Source organism: Dromaius novaehollandiae, chromosome 1, assembly GCF_036370855.1.
Source record: "Dromaius novaehollandiae isolate bDroNov1 chromosome 1, bDroNov1.hap1, whole genome shotgun sequence".
NCBI classification, from domain to species: domain Eukaryota; kingdom Metazoa; phylum Chordata; class Aves; order Casuariiformes; family Dromaiidae; genus Dromaius; species Dromaius novaehollandiae.
In genome coordinates, this window is record NC_088098.1 from 132,612,272 (window position 1) to 132,624,753 (window position 12,482).

At 41.0% G+C, this 12,482-nt stretch overlaps 1 protein-coding gene across 2 annotated transcripts in view; it reads right to left on the reverse strand.

The window, feature by feature from the left end:
• Positions 1–317: 317 nt before the first annotated feature.
• PTCHD1 (patched domain containing 1) overlaps positions 318–12,482 on the reverse strand; it is a 40,380-nt gene continuing 28,215 nt past the window's right edge. For both annotated transcript variants that reach the window (XM_026117407.2, XM_026117408.2), the window contains one exon: positions 318–7,822. In XM_026117407.2, coding sequence (XP_025973192.2) covers positions 6,168–7,822 — 1,655 coding nt within the window. In that variant the 3' untranslated portion in view covers positions 318–6,167. The remainder of the gene's footprint in view (positions 7,823–12,482) is intronic.

A 12,482-nucleotide genomic window follows, 5' to 3' on the forward strand; every position in this document is an offset into this window, starting at 1 on the left:
AAGAAAAGCACTTGGATGCCATGAACATGGGAACAGACGCATACAAAGTGAAAGCCTTTTCCCTGTGCTTGCTGCTGAGCAGGGTGCAGCATGGGGCAAGGGCAGCTACTGGGGAAGCAGCGCAAGCTCCGTCTTTGGGGCATCATTGGCCTCAAGCTGCTGCAGGTGCCCTTGAACTGTTCAACCATCGCTCTCTGATGGGAGTTGGAGAGGACGCACAGCCTAATTAGTTGGGATAGGCCAGATAATTCATTGGTTTGCTGACTAGGGGGTGGAATGGGAATTCTGTAGCAGGTTGGGAGCACAGGAAGCAAAGAGAGAGACAGCCATTTTATTTTAGGCTTATGCTGTACATTGAGATCCATTATACAATTTTCTTCCCTAAGTTAATACAAAAATAGTAAAAATAGGTTAAAAAAAGCCAAAACAAAACCCCCTGAAATCTTGCAAGCCATTTATTTGACGCACAGGTTAAGACTTCTTGGAGCTTAAATAACCTAGAGTTATTTAGACTGATTTCCCCCCCCCCCCCCCCCAAACTAAAAAAGGTGATGCCTTTTAGAACACCAACCATATTGGACTAATTCTTGTCTAAGCAGTAACTGCCCCAGGTAGCTTCATGTAAATGCTAAGGTGCCCCTCTCTTCAGGCGGGAGGCTGTGTCAGGTGTGGATGTCTCAGGACCACTATGGGGTGCAGGGTGCATCCACAGAAATGTCACTCTGCCCAACCTCAAGTGTGCCGGGCAGGAATACTTCTTTGAGTCACCTCCTGGGCCCATGCCCATCTCAAAGAAAGATTTTCCCTTGCACTTTTCTGGCAGGGGGTGGTTTTCACGATGGGTTGCTCAGATGCACAGCCCAGAATTTGGACCTAAAGCTCCTCGTTCTCCAGTTGGATCGGGGAAGGGAGAGGGTGAGCTGAGTTGCCCCCATGCCTGCAATGGGCTGGAATCTGTGCTGCTCTCCCCATTCTCATCAGAGCTGCATGTACCCAGGGATGCTTACTCCTTTCCAAATATTTAAAAGCCAATAAATGACAAATAGCTTGAGTGATAAATGTAACTATACAAGCAAAGAAGAAACACTTTGCCCATATATAGCTAATCATACAATTTGATTTGTATAGAAATGGGTCTTGATAGGTGTTAACATAAGGGAGAAAAAAGTTGTGGGTCGTCCTTTCTGCTGAGGGTCTTTAAGAAAGCAGCTTCCCATTGGGCTTGTGCCTTACCACGTGAGCTCTGCTTCAGCGAGACACGTAAGCGTTTTAATAATTTCGCACAGATGAGTGGCTGTATGTGAACAGGATTTCTTACATGCTTCAAGCTGCACCATGCTGGGTGACCTGCTGGCCCGGGCCGCAGAATGGAGACTTTGCCCCAGGGGAGCCTTGGGGCACCGGCCTGGCAGTAGCATGCAATAGCCGTGCACTTCGCTCTGGTTTGCTGCAGTAGGTAACCCACAGCACAGATGGGCACCTTTCCTTCTTGTGCTCCGCTCCTGCCTCTAGCCTCCCATCCACCCTAGGGTAATTAGGGCAGTTTGAGGTCTGTAGCAAACCCAAGGCCTAACTCATATTCTCTGCTTCCTTTCCCTAGTCCTCCAAAAACTCTGTGTCTATTTCCCAACTTAAGGAATAGGAAAATTATTAATTTGCTAAGTTTTGAAATAACCAGCTTTTTCTCTTAAAAAGACACATGCTAAAGAGAAGCCTTTTCCTACCGTCTCACTGTTTAAAGGGGAAGTCATGGTCTCTAGTTCTGACCCTCCTGAATTTTGTCCAGTAGTGCCACCACTCGATTTTGTTTCTTCTTTTAATGAAATTAAACAAGCTCTTGGTTGAAGTGGGATTTGGTGGCTTAGGAGACACTTGGTCTAGAGAAGCATTTTAAAACACACCTGTCAATTTACAGTGTACATTTTACCTGAAATCAGTGCTGGCTCAGAAAGCTTCTGGGAGCAGGTGTGAATCCTCACATGTTTCAAAGTAACCTCACGCCACTTTGGTATTGTTTTCTCTCCAGGTTCATGCAGTTGACCATGATGAGTATGTTTGCTTGTCTTTAGAAAAGCAGCTCCTTTTCTTTGCCAGACAAGTTTATCTCAGCCTTCACAGCTCTAATTTTAATCTAACTGGAACATTCTCACGTAAAGCTTTGGGCAGAAAATTCTGGCTTCATCAATTAATTTTTACAGTGAAATCATTCCAGCTATACCAGCTTTTCTCTTTTCATTTTTTCCTCCAGTTAGAGTACTTATGCATTGAAAATGAGCTTGTGCTAAGCCAAAATAAGGAATTATATTACAAGAATGACTGCACTGATCCTGATGGTTGTATGCATTTAGGTTGGTTCTTTTTCCCTATGCTTACTGCATAGTAAAAATATACTGTACACCAGACCTTACTGTATGGAACTTTTCATGTTTGTAGCTGATCTATGTGCTCAGAGAGCCACAGTCCTGCTCATTCTTGTTAGCCTTACTTAAAATATTTGCTGTTAAATTTTAGTCAGTGCCTGACAGTGTATAATATGACATTACTCACTGAGTTTATACAAAATTTGGGTCATTTATATTGCAGACAAAACCGTAGTTAAACCTGGGCTAAAAAGCCACTTAACAGCGTGACAAAAAGTGCTTAAACATAGGTAGTCTTCTAAAAAGGAGGTTTACCAGTAAGGGTACATTCTTATGCACAGTTAGGCATCTGGAATGCTTTGCAAGAATAGAGCATGATATTTGCACCCGTTAATCTATGGATGCAATTGACTTTGGTGAAAATAATTGCTCTGGAGAAAAGAGCCAAAGGGGATGAAGGCCAAAGTGGGTTAGCATAGTCTGGAGAACATGCAGTTTCTGGTACATGTTGAAGTATTGAAGCTACCTGTACAGAAGGAATATTTGGTGTAATTCAGATACATTGGGATTCAGGCAGAAATCTAATGGAGCTTGGTTAAGTACACTGTAGGCATTTTCATGGTTTTAGCTCACCAAGCCTGAAAGTGGGGAATAGAGTAACAGCTTGAGGTGAAATGTCATTAGAAAGGTACATAAGTTGTTTCTGGTTCTGTTTTGGCTTTTTCTGTGTGAGCTGAGAGGCTTTAGAAAGTGGCACTTCCCTAGCCCGGCCTTCCCTGCATGGACACGGGCATGGTCCCTTTTCCCTGCCAGCCCTGGGAAGCAACAGCAACTACTGGTAAGGAATAAATTCCTGGAATAAATTTCCAGAGGAGGTTCAGGAATCTGCCTTTATACAGATTTCTAAGAATGGGCAAGACAAATATCCTTCAGCAATGATTTAAGTACAGCTGGCTTTGCCCTGCAGCGAGAGGACAGGCTAGATGCCTTCTAACCCTGATTTCTGCAGAAGCTCAAGCATGTACTGAGGCACTTTGTCTTAGGAACGCCTCTACATCCGTTTTCCAATAGGTCTGGAGGTAGCAGAGAAATTTTATCACTGGTTTTATCATCTTTCTTGGAGAGCTCAGAAGGCCTCACATGCTGAGATTTAATAAGAGATCTGTGAAACTACAAGCTCATCTTTGGGCATCTTTTAAAAGATGCTCCTATTTATGCATTTCAATTAGATGTGAGGAGGTTTATCATACCTATCACTGCGTCTGGTGGTTGCAGATGATGGCATGAGGGATAACAGAGGTGCAAAATCAGTTTGACACGCATTCCTCTCTGCAGTGTACAAACAACCTTTTTGACTCATCTCCCATTTCCAGGTGTCCCACAACTCAGTAGACTGCTGCTGTCAAAAGTGGTTTGCTATTTCTTTGAAACACTCAGCTGATCTGTTAATGCCCTCAGAAGTTTAAAAGCCACCGCAGCTGCCTGTTGAACAGCTGGGACACAGGGTGATTATTACATAGAGGGCATAATGACTGTCACAGAAAATCTGCAATGGAATATATATTTGAGGAATTATTTCTGGCTGGAAAATGTAGCCCCAAGCCTGAGTCTAAAGAAAATAGGGGAAACAGATCTTTTCCCTAAGCTCACATTCATTTGGCTGTCTTGAGGGTGTCCACCTGATTTCTGCCAAGGCTGAAGTTGTTGTTACAGCTCCCCAGCTGCTACTGCATCTGATGCTGTTGAAGCAAAGAGCCTGTGTGTTCCTGGACACAAAATCCTTTGTCCTCTGGTCAGGGAAGAGCGCTATCCAGGGGAAGCAAATGTTGGCAGCTGCACTGCAAACTTGTTTTGCTAGTCGGTATGTAACATTTTGCTTCAGGGCAAAATATCTGGCTATCTTATTTTCTGCTAGGGAAGAAGCTTTGGTAGTATCCTTTGCTTGCAAATCAACATTCACAGGGTGGCATTTGAGGATTTTGCACAGTGCATCCGGGGGTCACTCAGAATTGATGCTGAAGGGAAGTTTCACGGGATGCAGCATAGTCTGCGTTTGCTATCATAGATGCGCTAATCACGCCAATGTCCGTGTAACCCAGGCAGCCTCCTGAGCCAAAGCACTCTCACTGGGCCAAGCCACATGGCTCCTGCAATGCCCATTAGACCCTCATATACCACGACTGAGGCAGATACTGTGCCAAGCACTGAAAACTTTTCAAGAAATCCTACTTTCTGGACAAGCTGTAAGAAAGAGTCTGGTTGAAATATCCATATATTCATTAAAACACCTGACACACCAGCTAGCTTCCCGTGACTGGGTTTTAGCGGGCGGCTGATAGTTGGAATACTCTCAGCAAAACTGGTACAATTGGCTTATGTATCCCCACTGGGGCTCTGCCTCATAATAAAACCTTCCCAGAATGAGTCTGTAGTTCTTAAGGATGGAGGAGGTGGAGGAGAAAAGAGATGCTTCTTTGTCTACATTACTCCACATCACAGATGCTGGCAGAATTATTGATTTAGAACTCACAGCTCCAAAAGATTCAGTAATGTAATCTTTTAATTTTTTCCCCCCTCTAATGTGATGTTTTCAATAGATCCCATTGATATAGGCTCTTTGGGGACATAGCTAAACTTATTAAACTGCAGTCCCTACCTTCAGCTTGTTACATATGGCACTCATGGTCTACTCTCTCTTGGAAGAGCCCATAGCCGTAAGGTCTATTGCTTTACAGGTACTCTAGGAAGACTGAGGCATTAAGTAATACATTATGTAAAACTACCCACTAATCCTCTTAGTGTGCATTACCAGTGAATGGCCTGAAATAGACTCTTACTAAAGAGCCCTAACATTCACTCCCTTGATGACATTTAAGTATTTGAGGTTTGTGTCATGGATTTTGGTGCTGAAATATTCAGTACACCATCTTCTGTCTGCTGCTAGATTCACTGGCACGTGCTAGTAGAGTGCTAACAAAATTACAGTTGGTAAAGCAGATTACTTGTTTAACTAGTAGCGAGACATTTATAAAATAGAATTATATATTTTCTAGAGTGACAGAGTCACTGGGATTTTTTGTTTGTTCTTTTTTTCATTCTTTTTGTTTTTATAAGAAAAAGAAACAGCTATAAAACCATGATTAAAAATGTTCCAGGGGATGATTTACATTTTAAAATAATGATATTTTTAGGAAAAATAAGGTGATTTATAACATAAATGCGTTTTGAAAGTGTTTGGTTGCTGCATACTGCCTTCTTTCCCAGTACAGTTTGCTATCTGTTCTACAGTCTTGCATAAATGTTTAGATTAGGGGAGAAAAGAAAAATTAAATGTGATGGCTAAGACCTATAAGAGCTGACTCACTGACTTGAGTTATTGCTGTGCAGAAAGTTTGTAAAGCCTTTACATCCAGCAAACACTTACTGCTACTCCAGCCTTGACAGTTGACCTTTCAATCTGATTGGGTTTAGCAACAATAATTGCAGTACCTGCACTACAGACAATGCAGAACGCTGCTTAGTAACCCAACTTTGCTCATTAGATCTTACTTCATGTGTCTAAAATTCACCCTCTCTTTGCATGTGTGTGCAAATTCTCTCATAACACCTGTTAAGGGATCCAATCAAGGAACAACGACCCCTCCTCCCCGATTTTTTCTTCATTCCTCCCATCATTCTGAGTATTCCTGGATTTAGCTTAGAGGGTGAACACCCCTCTCAAACCTCTTTCCCTCCCAAAATGTTTAGCCAACACTGGTTTCTTTTTCTCTCAGTAAGACCTAGTGTAAAAAACAACAAACAAACAAGTTAGACTGTTGTAATTTGGTCAACCACTCGGGTGCTATCCATATCCACCATTTCAACACACTCTATTTCCTCACGGTTTTCAGGATTCTTCTTCTCTTTCCTCTTCTTCTTGGATGGTGGCAGGAAAGTCAGTATCACAGGTAAAATGGCAAAGCAGTGAAAGAAGGTGACTAATGCTATTAAAAACAAGCACCTGAACAGTGTACGGGTCAGATTTGAAGGCACAGCTGCAAGAGGAATCAGACCAACTATATAGCAGAGGTAGCTCTGCAAAATAGCTACCCCATGCACTTCCAGGGCATTTTTCACCCATTTAGTTCTTGTGAACTCTTTGCCCAGGACAAAGGTTGATAACAGTGGAGCACAGTTGTCAATTGTATAATTAATTCCGTAAATTAAGCACAACACAGAAATACAATCTAGTTCCACTTTCCACAAGGTCATAAAACCTATAACTCCAAACTCAACTGAGGCAACAGTTAGAGTGAGCCAGACATTGATCAGAGAGTCTGCCACCAGGAATGCAGAGAAGAAGAGCAGAAATAAAGCACTGATGCAGGAGTTTTGTAAGGGGGCTCCCACTGAAGAGGCATAACGATCCATGTACACAAATGATGGATTGAAAACGATGAATTTCACCTTGGAGGTGAGAGAGAGCTTCCTCAGCGTTTCCAGGAGGTCATAAAGTTCTTCCCTCTTGGTTTCCATTGTCTTGGCCACCAAGAACATCCTGGAGGCCACTACATCAACTTCATTGTTATATTTCTTGGAAAAGATGATATCCTCTGTAAAATGGGCAAACTGAGGGGCTCTCAGGAAAGAGTTCCTCAACATATCAGTGAAATTTTTCTTGGGCAATCCAGTAGATATGTTGAGTTTCCTAAGATAATTTAGGTAGCTTTCAAACCAAGATATCCTCACAAACCCCTTGGTATACTCTAGCACATCCTCTTGAACACTGGTGTTCCAGTACTCTATCGACTCATAGATATAAAACCCAATGACCGGGCTGTAGTTACTGAAATACTTTTGCTGGGCAGTAGTATACTCAATGGTTCGCGTTGCAGTTGCTACGATGTTACTAAGGTCTGACCCTTCACTGACCTGCAGGTAGCCCATTAAGGCAAAGGAAATATAAACCAGGTAAAAGAGAACTACAAAAGGCTTGACGTAAGTGTTTGTTATCCAGTCACAATAATAGCGTTTAAGGAACCACACCAAAAGATGACTTTCATAAGTGTTTGTTTCCTCTGAATCTGTTGTATCCTCGCTGAATTTGGCTGTCAGAAGAAACCTATACCATGCAGGCTTCTCTTGCAATACCTCTGGCTTTGGTACCTTTCTACAGAAGATACTATGCTGGTAGTTGTTTTCTATGTAGCCAGTAAACACCAGGCTGGAACCATAAAAGCAGAGTACATAGAGGTAGTTGAAGAAAATTGCAATACAGGAATTGCAGCAGAAAATCCTGGCTGCTTCAATGTTAGTGAAGGGACTGGCCCCTATTCCAAAAGTGACCAGGTACATGGCAGTGGTGAGAGAAAACGAGAGCATGGAGTCTGCAAATACAGCTGCAGTTCTCTCCTTAACATGTTGGTCTTCTCTAGTTTTTCTCCAGGAGGACAACATTTCAAAAGTCCCATATAACCCATGACCTACAATAGAGAACAAAGCAAGTGTTTAAAGTATTCAAATCAACATGAGGAAAAACATAATGTGGGAATGCTAAAAGCTCAAAGGAGACGCATTTGGCTGTTATTGATCCTTAAGGTAAACGACCTGCAGAAGAGAGAAATTGTTATGGATTTATTAGCCACAGACCCACGTTCACTACTGACTAGCAAACCTTGCTATCTGAACTTGACAGGAGTTCTGCATCATTGACACAGGGTTGACGAGTTAAAGAAAAGGTATTTTTTCTGGTTGGCTGTTTCATTTCATTTTTGTAGAGTGCCTGTGATGGAAGATGCTTTGAAATTAGTTTTTCCTGATGATTGGATCTGACCTGTGGTGAAAACAAAGAAATAGGACCTTGAAGTGCCTATGCTGGAAGCAGAGCATTAGTTGGTCGCTTTGTAGAAAAACTGTAAAAAATGAAACCTGTGTGTAAGCTGAGTATTGTCAAGTAAATCAGTCACTGACTTCTCCACTTCCTATCCAAATTTTCTGTCAGGAAAAAGAAATCCTAGAAATGGAAAAAAAAACAAAAAACACAAGTGAATTTTAGAGAAGTAGAATGACAGAAATGATGTGCCACTGCTTAAAGTGTTAGTTTTCTTACTTTAATATGTCTAAGGGTTTGTAAAACCAAGTGGAGCTCCATTTTTCTTGCCAGTTCCTAAATGTTTTAATTAATTTAATTAACTCTGAAAATGGATGCAGCTTTCATGAAAGGAAATAAAGACCTGCAGACCTAAAACCCTCTGTTTAACCACAAAGTGCAGGTAGAATGGGGAAAATGCATGGTTTTATCTTAATCTCTGGTTGGCTGTCCTCCTCTTCTGGTGTCTATTCTGTGACAGATAACAAAGGAACATTTGGGGGATTCAGAACTCTGCTTGCTTGTAGTAGAGCTGAACAGGAAACACAGGCATCAACCAAATATCAGATGAGAATGGCCGAGATAAAAATAGCTTGAGGTTTTACATGGAGATTAAAGGAAAAAAATAGCCTTTCTATCACAGCTACAATGTAAGACTTTGATACTTTCCCATAATACTTCATATCACCTTCATCAGTAAATAACAGATCTTTTCCACCCAATCCCACCCTCTTTGTTGCCTTTTAATTTCTCTTCTTCCTCACTCTTTTGCTGTTTTTCCTGTCTCCTGCTTCTCTCTCTGGTCTGTTCTTTTCTCTGCATTGCATTATCTCCAGATACTCCCCAAAGCCAATCCACTGTGCTTTGCTCTTACCCCACTCCCTGATAACATTAGATAAAATCATCAGGGCTAAATTAGCTGCTGATGGCAATGAAGTGCAATCATTGGACTTCAGTTGGTACTCCAGTCAGGCAGGGTCAAGGTAATTCACATACCTCCGTTAGAATTTCAGGCTGTCTGCAGAGTACCAAAATTGCTGTATTGGTTATGTTCTCTTCACATACAGATGACTATTACTTCTGCCACATGGGCTACAACATTGGTCAAGCAAACCCCAAACAAAATAAGTGTTCTGAAGAACCAGAACATATCATGGTTTATTCTTAAATGCCCCATGTGGGCTAGATATTTAATCCACTTGACAAATAACTCTTTTGTAATCAGTACCTTTCACAGAATGGACAGCTACACCTGTTTCACATCAACCATGCAAGGATTATCCTATCTACATGTTGAACAGCTGGAAGAGCTGTTCACTCTGTTAATACTGAAAAAAAATAGGTATTTTATACAGAATTCAAAATACAGCGCTCATAAGATGAGATAATAGAACAACCGGTGTATTTCCTTATCACCATCATCTGGTATTTGGACTAACAAAGTCCATGCTCTCATGCATATCAGATATCATGCCTACATTGTTACTTGGAGTCATGGCATGGAACACGAATGTCCAATTTGTAGCAATATTACGGTCCCATTTTCGGTACGGCATTTAGCATTTATCTTAATTTTCCCAAACAACATTTTACAGTTGCTTTCAGAGGCCAGGTCAAGACTGTCAATTTGATAACTAGCATCGTGGCCCCTCTTAAAACTAATGGGAAATACTGGAACTCCCCAGACATAAAATAAAGCAAAAAGCACAATCAGTGACTGGCACCCCGTTGTTAATTATGCTTCAAATAGTTATGTTCTAGCCTCAGTAGGGAAAGCTATTAAGCTTGCTTTCAGTATGTTCTTTGTAAAGACAGACTGACCTTTATTTAAATGTAACTGATCACTTGCCAAAGCAGGGAGTGAGAGGTTTAATCCATTTATGGCTCCCATAACTCCTGCAGACAGGCTTGTCTGAGAATTTCACATGGCATCATATGCATTAGCTTCTAGTGAGCAAAACAGTATAAAATGAGGTCATTGAATATTACAAATTACTTCCATCATGAGCTTTACTTATAACATGTTTTCATAAAAAAAATGGTTCAGCATTAATAGGCTCTTGCTTAAAAACATGCAGACAGCTGCATTAATTTGGAGGGCCTTTGACTTTGCAATGAAACAAAAATTAGATCTAATTAAATAAGACACAGAGTATGACTTTTTAACAGGTGTAAGATTTTGGATAATAGCAATGTCTGATAACATTGACTCCTGATACCATATATTTTCTCTAAGGAGAAAACATAAAAACACTCTGAGACACAATCCGCTCTTACATATTCTTGGAGACTAATATAAAAAGGAATTTGATTAAGAGAACTGTTAAGAAAATGCATGAGGAACCTTCGCTGCACGGGCTCTACAAGACTAACTGAAAACAGCTATATGTTATTCTGTTTTCGGAGAGGTTACTTTTATTGCTTGCTACACAATCTGCATGCTAGGAATGGGTATTTTCTTTTGACTGCAGAACTGATCCCTCTGTCCATTTTGTGTAATAGCTACAAAGCTCTAACTTACCTTTATGAAGATGCGCCTAAATGACTCACAGACTTGCACACTTTTTGCATCAGTGGCACTACTGACCAGATCCACTGCCCCTTGAGAAAAAGATTAAGCCCAAACTCACACACAAATTGGGCACGGCAGTCCAAAAATAGCCATATTGATGTAGAATGGGATTTACCTAATCTAATTTACTCCTTTAAATACTGCCTACAAGCACGACTTGGGGTAACTATCTCCAGCGTTGTCTAACACGCTGATGCTTGTATAGGTCTGTATCATAGACATTAGGGCAGACAGATCCATAGAGCCATTTTGTAAGAGTTTGTTTCACTCACCTGTCATTTCAGATTTTCCATTTTTTGCAAGTCTGATTTGCGCCACTTGTATTCCTCTTGCTAGTGCTGTCTGCCCTATATAATACTAATGAGAAGGAGGCAAATTTTTCCTTGCAAATAAATCATGTAATTACTTTAACCGATTTTCCCTTTTTGCTAGAGAATTAGCCACAAATATCTAATGATTTATACCAATTTGCTCATTATTCACAGTCACTCAGTAAATAATAAATATGAACTCAAACAGCTAATGGGCTATTGGAGAACTTTTCCTGTTGACATTTGCTATTATGATTCACTGGCCGTGCCCTACAGTCAGGTTGTACCGCTATAAGCTAGGAACAAGAAGTACAAGGAAGGACTGGACTTTTGTAAGGAAAAGAGATTCTGAATGAGCACAGGCAAGGGTAGGAGAATAGGAGAAAGATACTGGCGAAAACAGAGATGAAATTCTTTTTTTCCTCACTCTCTTTTTCTACAACTCTGCACTGTAAACAATCTGCCTACCATTTGTCTGGTGGGGACAGAGGACAGAAATTCTGGCTTCTGTAGCCAGAGTAAGTGAAGATAGTCATTGTTACCTAAGGAAGCACCTGAAACTTTTCATGGGCTAGGGTGGGCCTATCTTTAGTTTTAGAAACCAGTAATAAAAACAATAAATGGTACCTAGCTTAAATATGGTGCTTTTATGAATAGCCTAAAAATGCTGTAAAAAGTTTCATTAGCCTCCTTCAGGATCAACTTTTGCAAATGCATGTGCTCTGCAAAATCAATGAACAGCATGTGAGCGAGAAAAACACACATGTAGGGAGTTGTGAAGGCTAAGCCAATTTTTTTCTGTTGTTTAATACTGTAAAGCTCTTTACCTTATTTTAAGCACCATTCATATGCAGGGGTGGCAACAGTTCCTTTTGGTATCATTCTAAAACCTGAAACAAGAAATGCACCCTTTTACATGCAAAGTGCTTGATCAAACAAGAGGCCTTTACGCATGGGCATAGGTAGCCTAGGCTTAAAGTTGGCTCTGTCCCCGTTTGGCAAATGGCGAGACTGAAGCACAGAGGGGGTGAAGTGATTGAAAGCAGCCCAAGAGCCTGTGGCAGAAGGGTGACGCCACCTCCCAGGCACCAGAGTCACAAACCAGCTCTCTATTCACTTAGCTTAATTGCTTCCCTAAAATGAAGGCTGCTGCCAGCTTTTCTTCAGTTTAAGGATTAAGTGATATGTCCAGTTTTACATTAAAATGACGTGAGGTTTTGGGGTTTTGATCTTATCAGGAGAAGATGAAGTTTGGGTATTGAAATAGACTTTTTCAGTAAGAGAAAGTACAGAAAATGATTGAGAATTAAGTTTTGGGTCCTTTTCTCACAGTTTTATCCACCTATGAAAGTACAGAATAATGGTATCACCTAAACTGATGCTGAAGGCAC